Source organism: Plectrocnemia conspersa, unplaced genomic scaffold (genome assembly GCF_051122295.1).
Source record: "Plectrocnemia conspersa isolate PC_06_02 unplaced genomic scaffold, ASM5112229v1 ptg000002l, whole genome shotgun sequence".
NCBI lineage: Eukaryota > Metazoa > Arthropoda > Insecta > Trichoptera > Polycentropodidae > Plectrocnemia > Plectrocnemia conspersa.
This window is the reverse complement of record NW_028277166.1, coordinates 17,675,578-17,699,168: the sequence shown is the minus strand read 5'-3', so window position 1 is coordinate 17,699,168 and position 23,591 is coordinate 17,675,578. Positions and strand designations below refer to the sequence as shown.

At 29.7% G+C, this 23,591-nt stretch overlaps 1 protein-coding gene across 1 annotated transcript; it reads left to right on the top strand.

Annotated features, from left to right (window-relative positions):
- The first annotated feature begins 632 nt into the window (after window positions 1-632).
- bgm (acyl-CoA synthetase bubblegum family member 1) lies at window positions 633-23,571 on the top strand. The gene is made up of 14 exons (XM_088205481.1): window positions 633-731; window positions 12,955-13,141; window positions 13,213-13,417; window positions 13,493-13,627; window positions 18,473-18,674; window positions 18,744-18,845; window positions 18,917-19,063; window positions 19,727-19,836; window positions 19,897-20,037; window positions 20,274-20,492; window positions 20,559-20,793; window positions 21,988-22,128; window positions 22,195-22,320; window positions 22,397-23,571. Exons 2-14 carry the CDS (start codon window positions 12,982-12,984, stop codon window positions 22,592-22,594), a joined length of 2,121 nt encoding a protein of 706 aa, XP_088061607.1. The 5' UTR covers window positions 633-731; window positions 12,955-12,981; the 3' UTR covers window positions 22,595-23,571.
- The last annotated feature ends 20 nt before the right edge of the window (window positions 23,572-23,591 follow it).

Sequence of the window (23,591 nt, the reverse complement as noted above, 5' to 3'; positions counted from 1 at the left end):
CACCTAATATATAAAAAAAAATTTTAGATTGAATTTGGGTCGCCTTATTAATTAGGCAAAATAGATACAGTTAGTACCTACAAACTTTTTAGTGCCAAGACTATTGCACTTGAAAAAATAAAGTAAATACAGCTTATAAATAAGATAATTAAAAAAAATACGCTGCGTAGCTAAATTATAAATTATATAACTTTGATATAATTTGAAAATAGTAATTATGAATAAACGTTTTTAAAATCTTGGTACAAATTTTGTTAAAGGAAATAAAATAAAGCGATATAAATTAGATTCTAATATATAATTGCAAAAATCACAAATTTATGTGCTGCGGGGCTGTTTAACCCACACAATTACAAATAATGTAGTATGAATGAAAGTTTTTATGCTGCATGTGTAATTGTAATATATGTTGACATTTTATATAAGAAAATGAGATATGTTGCTGCGCAGCAAAATTAGGCGGAGAGTCAAAATGCAATGTTTCGTTTGTGCATATATCTAAAACGGCTCTGGATTGAATGCGCTTTCGACATTAAATTTTTAATTCGTATCGTCCCGCTAGTCTGCCTGGATTCGGTGGAGGGGATAAAATGAGAAGAAGCAACCGTCAAATCGTCGATTCGTTCAACGCCAGTTGCATTTGACGTCCGCCGGCGTTCGGTCGACGCCCGCCACTCGCTTTCCGCTCGCTGCGTCTCTTCGATCATCTGTCAACGCTCTGCGATTTCGCCGTGAGTCTTCTTTTATTATATACTAATACCTTGACATGGCCGGTTTTATTCGTGTTATAGTCCATTTTTTCAACAACAACGCCAAATTTAACCACCATGCCCGGCTCGCTCTAAGCTCAGATCAGGACATTGCCATTACACAAAATTAGCTAATACTCGCAGCAGCAAAAAAATTGCACACGAGCAACAGTATAAGTACCAATTCTATCACTGTCGCACGACCTATTCTAAATGTAAATGTATTTTTTGTTTATTTTATTCATTATTCACATTTTACGTACATGCTCAAAATTATTGTTGTTTATGTTTTTATTTGAGATGACGAAGAAGAAGAATCGGCCGTTTGACGTTTCTATGACGCCACTTTAAGACTAATCAAATTTTATATGCGAGTTTTTTACGCTTGAATTATAAAATACATCGTATGATCCAAAGCTGTTTTTCCATTGAACTGTGCTTAGTTTACCCCGTACATAAAACAACACTGCAAGGGGTTAAAAGATAAAATATAATCATAAAATCGAATGATTACTCAATGTCAATATTTGATACGCATCTGCATTTACGAATTTTGCATGTAAATTTCGTAAGCTAGAAAAATATATCGCATCGAAGATGTCGAGTTATAAATAAATGCGTAGCGAAGGCGGGTTTTATCTGAGTTTGTAAAAATTACGTGACGATCGTAATGCAAAAAAATTTCATTAGGCTTGGCATTTAGCGTTAGCAAATGCCGTAATATTTATTTATGTAGCAAACTAACTGGAACATCTGTTTCAAGACGATGTTTAGGCGTGCCAAAATAATGGCGAGCATTTTCTTACTTATTATGGTGTACTTTTGACTTGTTATGGCCATTTAAAACGAAAACATAATTAAAGTGTGATTTTAATCCATGGGATTATGATAATTTTGCCACTGAGATAAAATAACTATCATTTTTGTCTCATTTTGTAGATACTAGTAAATAATTTCGGTAAATTGAATTTTATCCTTGAAAATATATTTAAAAATAATTTTTGATTATGATTTTATGATTGTCTATTATAGCGTGCTTTTGACGCGTTATGGCCATTTCTTAAATGTGTAATATATTATTACAGTAAAGGGTTAAAAAGTAAATTCAAATCAACTATATTTAAAAACTAATAATAAACGCGAATCAAGCTATCTTATCTTTGTGCAAACATATTTTTTGTGCGAAAATGTTATGTTGATAGTTTCTCCTTTTCCTTGCATGAATTATATTTATTAGATCCATTATTATCTTTATCTATGTATATTTTAAGGCAATTATTTAAAATATGATGATTTACAATTTTTTTTAGCAAAATTTAATTAATAAAACAAAAACCAGGATGATCAAAAAATGTATGTTTAATAACTTTTAAAATTACGTAAATCGTTAGTGCTACAGAAAATACATAAAAACTATTTAAAAAGGTTAATTGACTCAACAAAGTGTAACTTTTCTCATTACATAATTATATTCCTTAAACATCGAAAAATAACAGCATAAAGTCGACACCATATGTATATATAAATAATCTTGCAATGCGGTTAAATACAGGATGAATATCGAAAATAGACTAAAATTTTACGAATATATAAAGGCTATCACAATCTGCACCGTCTATACGACATTCTCATGACATGGTTTGGTGATTATTTTGATGTGCGCAAACAAAACTTGCGTACAGCGAAAATTTTAAACAGCAAAATTTCTGATCATAGTTGATTAATATACACATACATTTTATATGTATATTTAACAATACATCAATATATATATATATATATATATATATATACCTATATATATATATATATATATATATATATATATATATATATATATATATATATATATATATATATATATATATATATGTGTATATATATATATATATATATATATATATATATATTAAAAAAGAATGTCTGTACAATATACATCCATATATACAACGGTTATTAATATGATTTTGATTTAAAACTATTTTACAATTACATATTTAAATAATTACACAATTTTCGCTTAAAAATAGAGAAAAATATAAATCAATTGGAATTAAAAGTAAAATTTACATACTTGACAATCTAACAATCTCCTATGTTCGAAATTTTCGCTGTGTGGAAATTTCGTGTGCGCAATTTTTGTTTGCGCAATAATCCGGTCACCCTGTGACATTGACCGTGACGGAGACTCGATCCATACGTTTAGTTGGTCCCTAATCTTAAATACTTGACGAACTTTGATGTCGATTATCTCGAAACGTGCATTTCTTGATTAGCTCATAAATTATTAACGCCTCATTTACGAATGTTTGTAACATACGAGAATTAAACATACATACAAATGTATATGAAATTTAATAATACGAATTAATAAATATTTATTTCATAGAATATTTATTTCATAGAATAACATAACAAAGTATAAATACTTAATTGAAAAAAGAGAATTTTTTTACTTTTTAAAATATTTATGGTTTTTGCACATTGTTAATTGTGGTTAAAGTGCATTTAGTCAGTGTTGATAAAATTACTGCATTATTCATATTTGGAAACACGTTTTTTAGACAATTTATTATTTTTTATTCACATCCCCGTACAGCATGGCCATTTAACCTGCAACCAGCGAATTCATTTAGAAAAAAAAACATACTGAATATTAAAATAAAAGTCGGTAAGCTTTTTCGAATATTTAACATTTGCAATGAATTCGAAGAAAAAAAATAGTATTGGCTTACTAGCAAAATATTGCTTACAAAATCATCATACTAATTTTATTCGATATATAATATCTAAGTCACTTAGATATTATATATCGAATAAGACTTGGTGAGTCATTTTTTTTGTTGTTAAGAGTTAATCCGGATACTTGCACTTGACTTACATCTGGAACCTCTCCCACTGTCCATGCAATGTGTCCTGAGTTGCTGTTTGTAGTGTACGCGTGTCGCTAAATATTTTTTTCGTTTACTTTATAGATTAAAGAAACGTTAAAAAGTACACAAGCATACTGCTCGATCGATTTATGCGATATTTTCTGGAACGTATCTACCGCGTAAATCGAGGGATGAGTCTGTAATATATATCCGTAAACCTATGTTAATTTTTTGAAACTTTATATTATATATTTAGTTTTTTTTTATTGTTTTTGAGTGTTTACATAGCCAGTTAGATTTTGTGGTAAAAATATTTATAAAAAAAGTAATGTCGAATCCTCTACAATTGAATTTAAGTAAACATTTCGATATTATTGTGTATTCGATAATTAGGTTATCGACAAGAATTTCACAGTCTGTTGATGATAACCAATCATTAGTTTAAAGCTTTAAATAATGTGGTTGCAATAAATCTGGTTAAGAGTCAAAATAACTACTCTTTGTAAATATTGAGTGATATTACGAATGTGCTTACGCGATAGAGGTTTTTGCAAACATTTGATAAAGAAATAAAGTGGACTGCCAAAAAATCTTTATTGATCAAATAAATGCGTCTAACACGCACACATATGAAATTCGCCAATCGACACAAGCTGGACTGTTTTGGATTAAGAAAGAGTGGCGATCTGAAAAGTAATATGAATTTATACGAGTTAGATAGGGTGCACTACGTTCGTTGTCAAGGTGTCGAAAGATACAGCGAAAATGTATCTAAAAATTTGCTAAATTCAGAGCCAAATTATCTGGGGGTGCTTTTATATTCCGGTATGGAAGGTGTCAATTTCGTCAACGGAACAGTGAAAGCGATAAATTATGAAACTTTCCTTTATTTTTTTCTTCTCGTTTTAACATTTTAATATTTTATGTAATTACTGTGTATTAGTGGTAATATACGATTTTAAAATATTTTTTCACTTCATGATGTTTTAGAATTTAATAATATTTTTTTTTACTTATTGACCAAATTTTACTGTTTTATTATTATTATTATTTCTCTATTTATTATTGGTTTATGTATTTTTTGTATGTGCAATACTAATGCAATTACAATAATTAAAAATAAAATATATCTTTAGTTATATACGGAATATGATGATTTCGGAGGCTATGCTTTTTTTTGCACAATGCTGTATTTAATAACATATGTATGTAAATACACACATATGTATCATGCATATATGTTACGATAAAACTAAGTAATAAACCAAGGCAAAAAATCATATAAATTAAAAATCGAAATAGCTGTTTTATGAATCATTATTTAGTGTTAGCATACTTACATTGTTATATTTAAAGCAATAAAATATTCCAGTTAATAGAAAATAATTTTGCATGATGTCAATCAATTGCCATTTAATGCTATTTTTTGCAGATGGATTTACATATATGTACTATAATGCGATATAAATCATACACAATAATTTACTTGAATACAAATTGATTTTTTATTTTGTTAAGTTCGACTTTAGTCATATATGACATTTTTAGTGAAATTCGCGTATAAAATTTAAATTTATTAATTAAACTTTAAAACCAAGATCTCAAGATTACCATTTGCTAATCTGCATATGAATATATTATGTTGTAATATATTATTAATACAGCTAAAATATATAACTGGCATTGAACTCACTGAAAAGTCAATGGAATACTAAACTAACCGATAATAAACCGTTAATGAAAAGTATTGTAGTAAACTGAACAGTTGACTTACATTTATAAGACAATTAAATATAAGATACATTAACATGACATAACATCTTACCTTGAAATCAAAACAAGTAATTGAATTTAGATTTTTAGTAATTGTTTTTTTTTCATATGAAGGTAGAAGTTTTCTGCTTTTTTTTTCGTTGGAAAATGTTACTTTGTGCCCATAATAATTGTTTCATTAATTTTTAATATCAGAGTGTTTTAAAATTTGTATTTTACATGAAAAACTCAAGATCAACTCAACCTATTTCGATACGTCTTGTTTTAAATATATCAGTTAGTATAATATAAAATTTATTGTGTTCATAAAGCACGTCTGGTGACGTAGTACAGTGCATAACCAACAACATCCAATTTCTTATAACATATTTATGAAAATATGAACAATAGTGCATTGTGAGTAATAATTATCGTTACCACAACAAATGGTTTTGTAAAATCCTATGACAATCTATGATAATGGTTGGTAAAAATATGACAATTGTTAAAATCCAGAATAAAAAATGTGTAATATATAGTATTATAAAGCCAAGATCTTGCTAGTCATACGATTTATAAAACTACAATATATCAAGTTACTTATAGTTTCATATAAAAAAATTATAAAATATATATCAGGAATGTCATTTTATATACTTTTCAGAAAATTATTGCACACTATCGGTCATAAGCTATTTATCGTTTTGATTATATCTTCACCTGTATTCAATTTAATAAAAAATGTTTTTTTTTTTTAATTTAAGTTTTAGCAATATTTACATTATATTCTGAGAGTGCAAGTTACTTTTCAGGACTTATTTATTTTATTTTGGTCTAGTTTTTTTCTTTACTAGTATTGCAAAGAAATAATCAAACGCCATAAATCACGTAACCAGATACTGACATTTGATTGTTAATTTTGTGAGTTTGATATATCTTTTGCTAAGATAATAAATACGAAATACAATAAATTCATTCTGTTTTAGTTTGGACGGACAGTTTCAATATGGCCGTACAATTTGCGCAATAAATAGATGTTATGACATAAACAAGTGCTATGTCGTAATAATTTCCATGTCGTCTCGAAGATCGAGTCGAACTAGATTACTTAATATAAACTTGCCTTGTCTATAACACATCTGTATATAAAGACATATTCAAAACTAGTATTTTTAAGCTTATCAATTATATTAATTTTATACTTCATAGACCAATAGGCGACTAATACTAGAAAAACATAGTGGTTCGAATACTTGAGTTTTTCAATTTCTATTGTGTCTGGATGATCGAAGCTAGTAATTAAAATTTTGATCAATCATAACATATTAGGTTTTCCTAGATTTTCGTAATCTCACGGGTGAATATCGTAATAAATAATTAAAATAAAAACGTGAAATAATAATTTATAATTATTAAAATAGACTGATTTACAGACTTTGATTTCAGTCTGGTGACTCACTACTTATGTAGTAGTCGTAGTTTGTGTTTATCCCGTTGTAACGCATTAGGCTAACTTACAAATATATGTCAAATTCTACATATTTTGCCCTTCTTAATTTGCATCATGTATTATTCATTATTCAAATATTTCCACGTTTACTAGTTTTAGGATTGTACAATTTTTGACCAAAATTAATAAAGCGGTATAGGAAAAACTATTTTGTTCCCGATGGTTTATTTTACATTAAGCAATACATCTGCCCACCATGAAATATGCACATGGATTACCGTTCTAGTAATAGGAATATGTTATTGCTTGATCCAAAAATATTTTGATCGACTTAAAAACATATTCGTTATGAAGAAAATATAAAATATGTTCATTTTGCTCCTAGTCAATGGAAAATAAATCTCACATTTATTTCCGAGTTAACAGTCATACTATCTTCAGAATCCTATTAGCTAATGCGAGGCTTTACTATATAGGATAATTCGTCATATAGCTTATTTGCAGGGAAGATGGTTGAAATTATTATTCAGCTGCTTTTAAAGTGCATGAAAGTGTCGGTAATTTTCAATGTAGTGAGTAAACAGATATGTATGTATTTATTCACGTGCCAAGATACCGCTTAATCTAGTCATTCCCTTACTTAACATATAAAAGCGCGATGGAATAGATAAAATCTATACATCGTTGAAATGGGTGCCGAATAAATTCGAGTAAGATTATCGTTCTGTTGTTAAAAATATTTCGATTATACTGCGACTCAGTGGAATATATCAATGAAAAAAATATAAGCTCCCACGATTAAAAGTCTTATTTTATGAAAAATATCTCTATTTTTATTACATAAACTATTTTGGATCGACAACTTAAGATTAAACGCCGATAATCTCTATAAAGATAATTTGTTTTAAATTATTATTGTGCAACAATTTTGAGTCACGTCCACATACACTCCTGGATAGACCAGAAGGGTTGACGTGAAATGGGGAGCAGCTGCTATATCGGTCTTCTTTTCAACTTGGTTTCGAGTTTGGATGAACTCACGTGTGTATTAAGTTAGGTAGCTCAGGTGGAAGTTATTGATGTATTGGCGGAAGCGAGTTCCGAATGGAAGTGTCGCTTGCTCGCTTTCGCCGCAACAGTCAACTACGAATTTGTCATTATTCCTGTTTTCTTACTAGATATTTTTCTGTTGCGTTACCGATTGACAATCTGACAATCGAGCAGCTTGTAGTTTCGAATCCCAATGTGCACTTCTTATGTCAATACAATATATTTTTTAGGCGTGCGAAGATAATCTTCGATCGATACGCGTAACATGCACAATATAAGGTGATCAGATTTTGAAAAAATATCGAACGAGAACATTAAAAATCAAAAGGTTTGAGGAGAATAAAGGAGGACAGGTTGCTGCAGGAGCTAAAAAAATGTCATTTCGGAATTTTAATTTTTTTGTTCGAAGACCATCATGGAAATTTTTGTTTAAGAAGGACAACTGTGGGAGCTAAATAAAAAATCATTTCGGAAATTTTTGTTCCTTTTGGGATATTGATGGGACTAGTCACTTTCTTAGTCAGTATTTGTAAAATAATGACAAATAAGGACAACATTTTTGAAAACAATCTTCCTCAAAGAAGGACGTCTAGTGAACATACACAATAGCATTTGTCAGAGAAAGATCTCACAACTTAAAAATTAACAGTATTGATTTATTGCGCTTTTAACGCGTATACCAAGTTTTTGTTTCACGGGTAAAATAGATCTGTTTTGTAGGCGCTGATGGATTCCACAGCTACTTTAAAAAATAGTTTCTCTAACAGTATAAACTTATCCTTGCGATTATCCTGCATCAATATTAACTGCCACCCCTCAGATTACACAGGGTTTTAAATTTATATGTCCACAACTACCTAAATTAAAAATACTTATATGCAAGTATGAGCTTCTTTATTATTTATATGAGCTTTAAGTTGCAGTTAAGTATCTGCCAGCATCACCAATCTTTTGTTTTAGCTCAGATAGACAAATCTATACAGCAGAGGAAAAACTTTTATTTTAACGTAAAATATAAAACTGTATAATTTTAAATGATAACTAAACAAAGCATTGCAATTAAAAACGTATATGTACTATTTTAAAAGCCTGTTTCTTAATTGGTTCATCCGCATACATAAATACATATATTAAGTGTGTTTTATATTTGTAACGAACTAAAAATAAAAAATAAAAGTAAAAATCGACTATTTCGATCATTATATAATAAATAAACAATAAAAAACCGGTCACACCTGATATTTATTCTAGGAGTTCCTGAGAACCGGTACTAGGTCGCGAATCATTGTTTGTTTACAAACACTGGTTGACTATATTGAGTTGTTATGTAGAAAACATCAATATGATATTTTATTAATCAATATTTTTTTAATGCTGCGGAAACACAGGGACTATAAATGTAACTATTTCATGAGTAATAACGCAAAAAGTAAATTTATTTGACAGTCCTCCTCGGAATGTTATTATAACGACATATGGTAAAAGATAGCTTATCAGGAGATTTGTGCGAAAATGCAATAAACTTTATAAATACATGTATACACTCATTGTGTTCGGTGGGTTTTCAAGTATTGATATATATAAATCCGCTCCTGTACGGTGGATTTTCCATCAAAACACATTTGAGGCTGAAACCATTATACATGTTGTTATCATTTATTTTGCACACTTCTCTAATGATTTCTTGAACTTTTATCTGATGAAACAAATATTATAGACTCTGAACCAGGACGTGTTTGTTTTATGCACTCTTAAAAGTGCACGGGCAGCTCTAAGTAATATACTGATACAAGACGTGTTTTGTCTATGCAGTTATATTGTTATCTAAGGTCACACTTGCTTCCTAGATATTAATATCAATACATTACATTCGAATGCGCTTCTGTGTTTTTTTGCTTTATTGAGCAAACATGTTTTTTGCGAATAGTTATTTTTAATATGAAAAATATAAACATGTGTTGCTTATCTTATGCGCATTAATAAAATACAATACTTCTACATATATTTGATATGCAATAGGTAAAAAACATGCACAATAAATTGTGACGTATAGTATCAATATCGACACTTTACTTACCTTTCTGTGAGCAAGCTTCAAGCCCTGCCGCCAAATAATATTATTTGTTCGGTTGAATGTTGTATTGGCTTTCTCGATCCAGAATTTTATATTTAATGTGTGGTTACTATTCTAAATAGATGAATATGGCAAGTCGAGTCATCTGCTTTGTGAGTATTAACATCAGCGTCCCAATCTGCTTACTATTATCTCTAAGTAAAATATTTTATCATCTTATTTTAAAAAGACTACTCTTCACAATTAAAGTAAAGGGTTTCGAAATTTTAATTCAATCTTATCCCTGCTCTACACTGCTGCGAAGTTGCCCGAAGTTAGGCGAGGACGAGAGTGTAGTAGGTAACTTCATGCTACTTCAGTGTGTGAATGTGTATTTTTCAACGAAGTTATATTTTCACTAGTATAAATATAATTTCACCAACTGTTTCAGTGAAATCATATTCAAATACGTTCTATCGGTAATTATTTGTACGACTTCAGATACAAACATAAGTTATCTAAACCCATCTTAAGAGACACACCGTCTGAGAAGTTTAATGATCTGCATCCATGTGATTACTGCTGGGACACCTGAAAGTCCACGAAGAAAATCGCGCAGTAGTCGCTCGCCGTTAGTTCCGTCCGGCATTCGTTTTTTTAGAACTTTTCTACAATATATGTAAATTATTGGAGTATTTCGGAATATGTATTTTGATTCTCGCTTTCTATTTTCGGTATAAATTCTCAATAATTCGGAAACCCTTATTATTTTATTCCTGTAGATTTTACAATTGAAAACTTTACTAAACTAATTTTGACAAAACTAATATAGTAAGCAATCGTGATATAAACCAGGGGTAGGTAATAATACTTAATTTCATGAAGCAGTGACCAGACTTTGATTAATTAATTTGTTTTATTTATCTGGGTCTTAAATAACTTTTCTTGGATACCTCTATACATTTAAAATAAACTTTAGAATATTTTTTTTATTACGATTATGTTAAATTTATATGTTTTTAAAATATAATAAATGTCTTATAAATACAATACATGCTTATAATTCTATACATTTCTGTATATAATTTAGCATTGCGTAGGAGCAAATATAGGAGAAATTTCATAAAATATAATTTAAATTAATAAACATAATTAAGAGTAATCGTAATTGAGGCAGGAAATTGAAAAGGGTTGTTACTCGAATGCTTTGGAATATGATTTTTCTTAGAAAACGATTTAGTTGTATTGATTTCCGGTTGTCTTCTACACTGGATTTATAAATAGGGTTTGTGGGAGGGGCAATTTCTTAAAAGTAAACGGTTTTTAATTCAGAGACATCTCTTGAAAGAAAATTTCAATTATTTTTATTATGGATTATATATTTTTTATTTAGCAATTAGATAATGTTTCTTCGTCGACCGGATTTTTAACTTAATTAATATTTAATAATTTTATTTAAATAGCGCAAATAATTTCAAGATTCAATTTTACTACTGAACCTAGGACTTCGTATGTATTATTTAATAAGCCGAAGTTTCTATATTTTCCTTCATTTCTTTTTGTTCATATCATATATTCTCATTTAGGTTAAGAAAGTGTAGGCGTAGGGTATATTAGGCCGTTAATTTATTATACAAATAAATATATATTGTAATCAATGAATTCAGGACTATAATTTAAGCGACAAAATTTGTCGTTTTCTTAAAAAAAAAATCGTAGTGCGATTTTTTTATGGTTTACTGAATTATTTCCATTAGTAGAAAACTCATTTGATAGTGCAGCATATTTTTTTATAATAAAAGTTATAGAGTTAAAAAAATATTCTACAGTGATTATTGCGCAAATGTTAATATTTTTATATAAAAAATAATGTCTATATATGTATAATGTCTATATATCAATATGGTTTTAATTTAAAAATATCATATTTTAAAAATATTTTACAATTACTTATTTTCATTAGTATAATATACTTACATTTCCTAATATTACACAATTGTTTACTTATAAATAAAGCAAAATATAAAGCAATTCACCTATATTCACACCACGCAACGATCACCTATATTCACAATTTTCATGTGCGCAATTTTTGTTTGCACAATAATCCGGTCACTGCAAAATTTTCCTAAAACTGCATGATAATATCGAAGATGATACAACTTAATAGTTTTATTTTCACATTAAATAAGAGTCAGGTATACTACAAGGTAACTGGATTTATTATCACTTTACTGATAAATAGAAAAAAATCTAATACATCTCAAATTAAGATGAAAGTGATGTATTTAATATTCACCATTGAGTCTTCCTATCACAGTCGTCATATCACAGGTAAATATTTTTATAGCAATTAGCTGATTGCTTGGATAATAATACAAATAACTTCTTATTTTAGTATGGTACAAAAGTTATATGATATTTAATTTTTAAGTACAATATAATTAATTGAGAACCGTTTTATTTATATTATTAACAATTAAATAAATGTAGATTTATTCTTATAAAAACATTTAAGTAATTATTTTTCGTTAATATAACAAAATGTTGTTTTAAATACGAAAGTCTTTGATATAAATTATAAAATAAAATATTGTATAAACCCAAGAAGAAAATAATCACTTAATTTTTTTTTATCAGCTTTGACCTCAGTCTGATTTTTAAGCTCGACGATGTTGTAATTAATAGAAATGAAATCTTTGTTCATTTCAAGGTTCATAAATTATACATCCTCTTAGCTACGGGTACCGAAAGTCATTACTTATCGTCTAGACAATTATATAAAAAAATATCTTTTCATTATTATTATTTCACTTTTATCGAAAATTCCTATGTTTTTTTTTTATCTTGTGTCCATTCTCCATTTTTTATTCCATCACCTCTCGTTCCAAAACATGACACAGGCGTCGTAAGATTAGTTTTATTAAGTCATTGATCTGAGCTCACGGTAGTAACTGCGTTAAGTGGTTGTATTATATTTATGTTATGTATACATTGCATCTAATATGTATGTTTGTTATTTTTCAGTTTATTGCATATACACAATAGAACACCATGGAAGACGTCAAATTAACAAACGGCTATCACAATGGCCATGCAGATATAATGTCTTATAAAAATGATATGAACAAAACGAAAATCAACAACATTCATTATATGAACGGAACTGACTCTAAGGAAAAATCTGATGACGGAAAGGAAGAATTTTTGAACGGTATGTAATTTATTTGTGTGTATTGTTTGAGTTTATTATTGCGAATTTAATTTACATTGTTCGGTACACAGGACCGGATCAGATAATTCCGACTGATGAATACACTTCGACTCTTCCGAACGGACGCGTCAAGTTGAGACTGTCGGACAAAGGGATCAATGCTGAACCGCCAATTTCAGTTCCCAGTATGCTCGAAAGAACGGTGGCCAGATTGCCGGACACAATAGCTCTGGCTTCGAAAACCCCCGAAGGTGTATGGGTCAAGACTACTTATAGGTGATTATTTTTAATAAGAATAGGTTTTGCTATGTTGTACTGTAAACATACATTCATTATATTATGCTTATTTAGGGAGTACCAGCAGATGGTGCTCACTTGTGCAAAGGCATTTCTAAAACTTGGACTCGAAAGGCATCACTCTGTGGCTATACTCGGATTTAACTCACCGGAGTGGTTCATAGCAGATTTGGCTGCTATTCACGCTGGGTGAGTTCTAAAAAAATGTTATTAATGTTTTTTAAGTAATAGATTACTTTAGTGATGTGATGATCCAAATCCCTCAGTACCTACTGTTTGGAGCATATATTGTTTGTTTTGATTGGAGAAAAAATAGAAAATTATTATATATAAGTTTTGAGAGCTCCTAATATTCTTCTTTGATAATATTTTTCTATAATATATATATTCCCTATACTCTTATAAATAAGGCATTGTTTAATTAATTAGCAGCTGATGTTTTGTAAACATTTCACATTGCTAGTGTCCCATTCGGGTTTTTTTAGTAAAACAAATAGAAAGAATAACTAAGAATTATAGTATAGACATGTTATCCTTAAATATACACATAAATATATGTACAAGAATAAGTTATGTAAATGAAAATTTTTAATTTTAAAAGCGGTCCACAACATAATCTCCATTGAATTTAAACCTTCAGCATTTACAAATAACATGGATTCCTCTAAAAAAAGTATTTTGGTAGGTGCACCAGATGTGAAAGTCACTCAATGTACAGGTCCTTAATTACTATAATAGACTCGGGAATGCTTGTTTTGAATGCCAACTTTCTACTCTGGTCATACATTTGCTGGAGTGACATCATTGAACTGAACCATTATTCACTTGTGAATTTCGATAGTTTTGTGCGTTCATCTCCAGTGGTGCCATTTCTATATTGCTATTATAACTATAACATAAAGTTGCACTTAGCATTATGCTACCAAATACACCCATACCTCGCTTTGCGGCCTAGATACGTTTCACGAAACTTGGCCGCAAAGCGAAAAGCCGTATAACGAATCAATTATTCTAATACAAATTCATACAAATTCAATGGGATCGGTTCCAAATTTGTTAAATATGTAACATGGTTTATCATTTAAAATGCATTTTATCTTTTTATTTCATTTAAATCAAAAATACATACATAACAAGTACATACATTTGTACATAAAATAATAACAGACTCCAAAAACCAACAATAATCCATAAACAAAAATTAAACAACTTCATGTTACATAAAATATGTGTATGAATACATACATCATTTTTTTTTAAATGGCTTTAATCTGAAGACGATGAAGAAATGGTAACCTGTAGATCACTGTCGTTCTCATTTTTCGCTGGTAAGGATGGGCCTGGCTAAAAAAAATTGTCCAACGTTGTTTGTCTTGCCTTTTTGTCTCTTTCGTTCTTCAGTGATTAATAACAGCTAATGGTTGAGTTAATTCCTCGAGAAACTTTAGCGCTACTTTCGACGTCACGGTCGTTTTCAAGGAAGATGTTTATTTCTTGTTCGAAATAGGAAAAAGCTTTTGACAATTTTTTTGATGTTAGCTGTTTGAATACAACGGGCTCTGTCTCTTCATCAAATGCCGGTTCTGCTTGCAACTGAATGAGTTCCTTGTATGAAAGGGGTTCCCTATCAGCTTCAAGTAGATCAAGCACATCACATTCGTTCAAACCTTCAAAGCCGAGATCATGTGCTAGATCCAAAATGTTTTGCCTAATTTCAAGAAGGCAATTAACTTCTGCATCAGTACTTTTTTTCCAAACATGGTTCATTGTTGTTAATTTTAATTCCTTCCATGATTCACTGATGCTGTCAACAGCATCCTTGATGTTATAGTTTTTCCAAAATGTTTTAATTGAAGATTTACCATCGGTTTCCCTTATAAGTTGTCGGAAAGTTCGGCGTAGGTAATATGCCTTAAAAGTGGCTATTGCACCCTGATCCATTGGTTGGATCAGAGCTGTTGTATTTTTCGGAACGTACTCAATCATGACATCTTCAGATAGTTCGGATAAATTAGTAGGATGCACTGGTGCATTATCCAAAATTATCAAAGCCTTGTTGCTTAAGTTATTGTCTCGCAAATATTTTTTCACTTCTGTGCAAAAGTGATTTTTGAACCAATCCTCTAAAGTAGCTTTAGTCATCCAAGCTTTCTTGTTGGATCTCCATATGACGGGTAATTGATTTTTATTTAGTCCTTTAAGAGGCCTTGGATTTTCGGACAAATATATTAAAAGTGGTTTTAGCTTAAAATCACCCGCGGCATTTGCACCAAGTAGCAAAGTTAATCGTTCTTTAGACACCTTATAACCAGGCGCAGATTTTTCGGTTTTTGAAATGTACGTGCAATCAGGCATTCGCTTCCAATAAAGCCCTGTTTCGTCTACGTTAAACACTTGCTCAGGTTTATGACCACCTCTTTCAATAATTCCTTTTAAAATGTTGGGATATTCCTTAGATGCGGCCTCATCGGCGCTAGCTGCTTCACCTTTCGTTTTAAAATTATGCAAATTAAATCTATTTTTAAATTTTTTTTAAAATCGACATCGAAAAAAAGTTTATTTGCCGTTATAGCGAAACATTTTAGGCCGTAAATCGAAAACGTGCCTTATTTGAAGAGGGCCGTTATAGTGAAAGGCCGTATAAAGAGCGGCCGTATAGCGAGGTATGGGTGTACACGATACTCTTAGTCATTAGGGACGATTCTTCTAACTTACAGTATAATGCTACTTTATTCAGAATATCTATCAAAATTTTTATTTATTTACTTGACCCGCTATAAATAATAAAATAATTTTCTTATAATTGGAAATGATGATTAAACTTTAAAAAACATCTACAAGCACTGTAACAACAAAATGAAAAGTTTAGTTAAATTAACAAATACAACCTTTCAATAGTGTCAATCAAAATGGATTGTTTTGGTCAAACATGTCCATAACAATTCAATCACAATCAATCATTAGTGATAAAACAAGTATAATTATATATATTTTTTTCTGGCAAAATAATGAAAAAATCTATCACTTACAGTTTCACTATTTTGTCAGAGTCAAAGTTGAAGGAAGGCATTTTTGTTAGACCTCACATCGAACAACTCACTAAGGATGAAAATTTAAAAAAAATGAAAAAAAAATGAGAAAGAGGCGTGGATAGCATTTAAATTTGTAACCAACTTTCTTAGAAATAAAAAAAGGCAAACAATAATTATATTGTTGTAGATATATTAAAAAATTCAAGATCTTGGGATGTAACATGAGTTTATAAGTACATTTCCTCTATTCATATCTGGACTATTTTCCTGAAAATTTAGGTGAAAGATTTTAGCAGAACATAAAAGAATAGAAATAAAATAGAATAAGTTGCTATAAGGAGTTGTATTTTTTTGTATCTATTGGAAACATTCTTAATGATCTTAGTTTTCATAATTGCGTATTTCTGGTATATATTGAGTGTTAACATTTAAACACAAATTTCTCAAAATTGCATTTTGTGTCATTTTTTTTTATCTTTTAGTGAAATAACCTTACATAACAGAAAAAAAAGTGAATGTCATTTTCAGAATCAGTATTAAAAATTTCATAAAAATCAGAACAAAACTAAAACAATTTTCAAAAGGTAGTTTTTCGCAAGCCGGTGTAATCTTAGTAGAATTTAAAACGGTAGTCAATATGTTAAAATGTAAATCATTTAGAATAAATCCATCTTAACCCTTTCCGGCATAGTGGTTGCACGGTGAGACCACCTCTTTGGGATTTTTTTCCGCGACTTGCATTCATATCTACGAATGAAACCACCAATGTGGATTTGGCCTATTACCTCTTCTAACCAAATTTTAGAGCGACATCGTCGATGGTCATTCTCGCACGGGTGTGACACATCATTTCTTATTTTGACTTTCTTGCTGTGACATATTTCTAAAGTGCATATTTCGAGTTATTTTTTTTCGTTTATATCTTTTTACCATATCAACATAGGTAAGTTAGTTTTTGAATATACATTATATGAAATGTATAGATTTGGAATATATAATAATTTGAATAGATTTTTGCATATTTCATACATTTATTTACTCTAATGTTTACATAATTTTTTTTTTTTTTAATATTTAAAAATTTTTTTTTTCAAATATTTTTTTTATTCAATTTAAACATATCTAAGGCAATTTTTGAAATATATTCAGCTAAAAAAAAACAAAAATTCTAGCTGCATCTGTTCGTGTGCCGCAAAGGGTTAAAGAAGTGTCGATTTACACAAGAAAAAAAATAATATTAGAATGAGAAGTTAAATCTTATTTAATTAATAACACAGTATCCTTTGAAATAGTAACCATCTTCTCTCAGTGCTGCTTCCACTGCTGAATTGATTTTAAAAAGGCATATGCTTTATCACATTGGCATTGATTTCTATGTCCTAAAATCTTGTTCCTTTGAGTGGTTTATTTTAAGTAAATTGAATTAAAAATGTCTAGGTACAACTACGACATTACATAGTAGATAGCCTACCATCTGAAAAAGGTGACTTTTAATAATTTTGATTTTTTTAGTAGTGGTAGATTAAGATGAAAAATGCATAATTGTTGTTTTTTCTCTTCTGCACCCGATATTCAATTTTTTAAATGGCCTGTATATTTTTTAATCTTCCCTTCTAACCTAATAGGCGTAAGCTCAATGCGTTACAACAGGGTAAATCTATACCAACTGGTTAAGTCAATCAGACATAATGAAAACCTACAAGAAAGTGTTAGCCACCAGACTTTTCAGTCTGGGAATCGGTGACATCTATGTAAATAATTATAAATTATTATTTGTATTTTAATTCACAATCAAAAGATGTCACTTTGCAGCTATGACTGGTTTTTGTTAACCGTATTTTTTATAAAAAATAAAATTCGAGGCCGCTGTCATGGCTCGAACCCGAGACCTTTGCGTTACGAGTCTAGATCTTTCATACTATGCCATTCCGACCTTATGACCAATATGTACCTAGAAAACAATACAAGAACCTTCATGTAAAATGTTGTATTTTATTTGTAGTGGAATCGCAGTCGGAATATATACAACAAACACTGCGGAAGCATGTCATTATGTACTCGAAAACAGTCAAGCCAACATTGTCGTCGTAGAAGATGACAAGCAAATGAACAAGATTCGGGCCGTGTGGTCAAGACTTCCGAATCTCAAGGCGGCAATACAATGGGAAGGACAACCTAAAGATCCTCTGGATAATATGTATTCGGTAATTATTATAACAATGATAAATGACATACATAGTTTAATAAAACCGTTGAATATATGTATTTTGTAGTGGAAGCAAGTTATGGACATGGGAAGGTCGGAATCTGATAAAAAATTGAAGGAAGCTCTGAAGAGAATAGCTATAAATGAATGTTGCACTTTAGTTTACACAGTGAGTATTAAGTGTTATTAGTAATGTACTTATATTATAATGTTATAATTGTTTATAATTTACAATTTTAGTCAGGAACAGTCGGACAACCAAAAGGCACTATGCTAACTCACGACAATCTAGTTTGGGAAGCTTTTGCTATTTCAAAGAGAGCTAACTTCATCCCTGGTAGTGAGAGAGTCGTATCTTTCTTGCCACTGAGTCACGTAGCAGCCCAGGTTAATTCATTTGTATATATTACTAGGTAGTATATGTACCTGACTTTGTCCGCGTTTTGTTCCCAGTAGTATAATAATCTTTAACATTTGACTATAGACGATGTTTATGATGACATTGCGATTTAAAATTAAGAGATCTTTCTGGAAAATTATTTAAATAACAATCTGAAAAAAGTTAAAATAATGAAAATTGTATTTTATTTATAAAAAACACTATCACTGTATCTATACTATAAAGTCTATTTATTTTCAAGAGTCAGTGCGCAAGAACATTGTTTAATGCGTAATCAAAATGTGCTCTTAAATTTCTGCCTTGTGCTTGGTCGTTCTCAATGAAACGATTGATCTTACGGCGAACGACCAATCACAGGGCAGAAATTTAAAAGCATGTTATGATTACGCGTTAAACAAAGTTCTTGCGCACTGACTCTTGAAAATAAATAGACTATATATTGTAATTTAAATAATTATCTAAATATTTACCCATGTAATATTTCTTAAATAATAAGTTGCATTGCCCTAGAAAATCGCAGCAGAATGTCATGTAAAAATGTAATATCGCTTAAATGATAATAGATAAGTAAATGGATAAAGTTTGAGGATTATAGTTTAAAAAATATAAATTAATTTGAATATGTTTTCATATTAATATATGTTTTATAGATGGTAGATATACATATGGCAATAATAAGCGCCATAACTATATATTTCGCTGATAAAAATGCTCTCAAAGGATCTTTAGTGCAGACACTTCAAGAAGCTCAGCCAACTCTGTATGTTTAATTTATGATAAATAATTGTATTATTTCAATATTAATTAACAATCAATTCAGTTTCGTTGCAGTGCCGAGGGTATGGGAAAAAATGTACGAAAAAATGATGGCTATCGCTGAAACTAACGGTATGATAAAAAAAGCAATTGCAGGCTGGGCAAAACAGCAAGGTTTGAACCATCATATGTCGAGATTAGTAGGGTACGTACCATTATACTATACTTGTGATTAACCACTCAGAAAATTATTTAAATTGGTGTCAATGATATCATTTATAATAGCTTTAAAAAGTAATAATAATAGACCATTCAGTGGGAGCCAGTTTTGGTTATATATTTTTTCATAATGCAATTTTGAAATATATTAAAAAATTACTTATGGACTACTTTGTATAATAAAAATATAAACTCGATACTAATCAATTATACATTTCATAGATCAAACTACGAATCGTACAGTTTCAAGTTGGCCAAAGCCCTAGTCTTGAAAAGAGTTCAAACGGCTCTCGGACTCAGTCAGGCTCGGTTGTGCGTATCAGCTGCTGCGCCTCTATCTACAGATGTTAAAAAATACTTTTTGAGCTTGGATATTCCGATCATGGATGTGTACGGGATGTCTGAGATCAGCAGTGCTCAAACGTTGAGCGTTTTGGATTTGTAATAATAATGCTATTTTTATTTATTAATGATTAAGTGTGTCATGTCTTATTATACTTTAATTAGGTTTAGGATGGAATCTGCCGGAATGCCTTTGGAAGGGGCTGAAACTAAATTCGATAATATAGATCCCGTTAACGGAGACGGTGAAGTGTGCATGAGAGGAAGGCACATTTTCATGGGATATTTGAATGATCCCAAAAAGACTGAAGAGGCTTTGGATAAAGACGGTTGGATTCATTCAGGAGATTTGGGAAAGACAGACAAAGATGGTTTTCTATATATTACAGGAAGAATTAAGGTTAGTAAAGAATTAAACGTGGAGTTTTAAAGCAATATCATGCTCTACCATTATTTAAAAATTATCCTACATATTAGCTTTCATACCCGGCTTTGCCCATACTTTGTTCTCAGTTCTATCGTATCCTTCAACACTTTGTTTAATTATTTTGTCTGCTAACACATAGATGTTTTGAATGCTCTGCTTGTGACATGAAATTTATCGTAAAATAAGCAACTGTCACATTGCGGGACTGTCTTTATTTATTGCCTAGGCGAATTGGAAATTGAAGCCACTTGAATCGAAAAGCTATATATAATCGGATTCTAGAAAAAACTTACCTCACTCATTACATATATGTTCAATATAAGCAATATAATACAATCAAGTGTGTTCCATTGCACAGTTTTGCCAGATTTCAATCACTCAGCAGTTTTATAGGATTTGCTTTTGCTGATTTGTTATAGCCCAATTGAATAACTGGTAGCTTCTTTGTACATTATCTTATAAATTGAGTAAAATAAACATGCTGCAACTGGCATCATCGCTTGAAGCATTACATTACTTACATTTTGTGCCTCAAGTATTACTTTTATTTATTAAGCCATACTTAATGCTTCTATATATATTTTAATGCTTCTATATATATTTTAATGCTTCTTTGAAAAAAAAATTAGCTTGTCCTAGAAATTAGTAACAGAATGTTCTATAAACCACTAGAGTGTTTGAATCATAAGTTTTTAGTAAGACAAACAATAATTATTATAAATTTTCTTATGTTACCATCAAATAAATACATATAATGAATAATAAAATATATGTTTCATAATCTTTTGGCAAAAGCAGTTCGCAGCTGTATAGTTTTTGACATAGTCTCGAGAAATTATAATGAGCATGGATTATTTTAAAAAATGTATGTGGATGATGGTTTTTGTTGAATTATTTTCACTTAAGTGTTTTGGTTATTCCATTAATGATATTAGTACATAAATTGATCATGAGAGAAGCATTCACCACTTAAGTTAATTTCTGTAACATTGTTTATGTGCTACTAATTTAAATATTGACAAAAAAATAATTTATCAATTGATTCTTTTTTCAATGTAAACTTTTTTCACCAATCTAGAATTAATACAGACATGTATAGAAATACAAAAATATACAGCAAATGAACATCTATAAAACTCTAATATTATTAATGTTTTTTATTCATAGGAACTTTTGATTACCGCTGGTGGTGAGAATATAGCACCTGTCCTTATCGAGCAGCAATTAAAGTCCGAATTGCCTATTGTTTCTCAGGCGATGCTTGTTGGAGATAAAAAGAAGTTCCTTTGTGTACTATTGACTTTAAAGGTAGATTTTATTATTTTTTAAGTACATAATATAATTTTAATTACTGATAATCATTGTATATTTTAGACCGAGATAAATGGTGAAACTGGTATGCCGACGGATACATTAACATCCGACGTAGTACTATGGTTGGAAAATCTAGGTTGTTCTGCAAAAACAGTCACAGAATTGTTGAACAGCAAGGATGAGAAGGTTTAATATATATTTATTTTTTAAATTATTCTTTATTTATTGTAAGATTTATATTTATAAAAAATGTTTTCACTAGGTTTGGGAGAAAATAGACGAAGGAATCGAAAGAGCGAACGAACATGCAATTTCAAATGCTCAGAAAATACAGAAGTTCAACATTCTGCCAGTCGACTTTTCTATAGCTACTGGAGAGCTAGGACCGACTATGAAATTGAAAAGAAGTTTCGTCATTGAAAAATATGATGAAATCATAGAGAAGCTGTATGAAGTGTAAAGCAAATTGGTCACATACTTAAATTTAAGGTTTTATTACTACAGCCTTATTTTTTTTGTTGAATTGTTTCATATGAAAATATTAATCAATGTGATATCTAATCGTTCGATGCTTTAAAACACATTTAAGTTGTGCAATTATTAAATTTTGTTTCGAAACTTTGCCAAATCAAAAAGTTGTAAAAAGTTAAAATTTATAAGTTAACCCTTTCACCGCGGATGGCTTCTATAGAAGTCATCAAGAAAATCGCCAGTACTCATTGAGCACCTACAGGTGCCATAAACCTTTGAGCCTAATAATATGCTTATTTAGTGTAATTTAAGACTGTAAATCACTTTAATTGAATTGAACTATAATATTTTAAAAAATATGGCATGAATAGGTACCCCTCACATATTAACAAATTTCGAAATGGCACCTAAAAATATCAGCCGCGGTAAAAGGGTTAATAGTGAATGTGATTTTTATTTTGAGTTTTAATATATTTTGTATATATTTATATATAGTAAAAATAAGTAAATGTATAATGGGTGTACATTATAATAATTTGAACTAATTATTCAATTGTTGACTGTTTCTTGTGTAATATTAACGCATTCCTAAAATTGTATTTATGTATTATTATTAATGATTCGATTTATATGTTCTATATTGTCTTCCATCTCGAATATTATTATTAAAAAAAAAACATTCCATTAAATTAAATATTCACTAGAAACTCATATTGAAAGTATCAGTACTAAATCAAAATAACAGCCAAAATTTATTTTAAACTATTTTCATAAAAACTATATAACATGGGGACCATAGTGTTCAAATTGCTAATTATTATAATCAGGGTTTTTAAATGTTAATACGGACTGGTTGACTCTGTATTCGATGTTCATAAATATTGTAGCGATTTATGACTAAGGCTGTAATGAAAATTTTTTTGGAAAATATTTTTTGAAAAATTTTCTAATAAATATTTAACGATACGTTTTGTATTTTATTTGTC

Bases quoted from the DNA above. Each gene is read 5' to 3' on its own strand.
- bgm (XM_088205481.1), top strand. From the start codon at position 12,982: ATGGAAGACGTCAAATTAACAAACGGCTATCACAATGGCCATGCAGAT. The intron at 13,418-13,492 runs GTGATTATTTTT...ATGCTTATTTAG, and splicing joins TGGGTCAAGACTACTTATAG to GGAGTACCAGCAGATGGTGC. The intron at 20,794-21,987 runs GTTAGTAAAGAA...TTTTATTCATAG, and splicing joins ATATTACAGGAAGAATTAAG to GAACTTTTGATTACCGCTGG.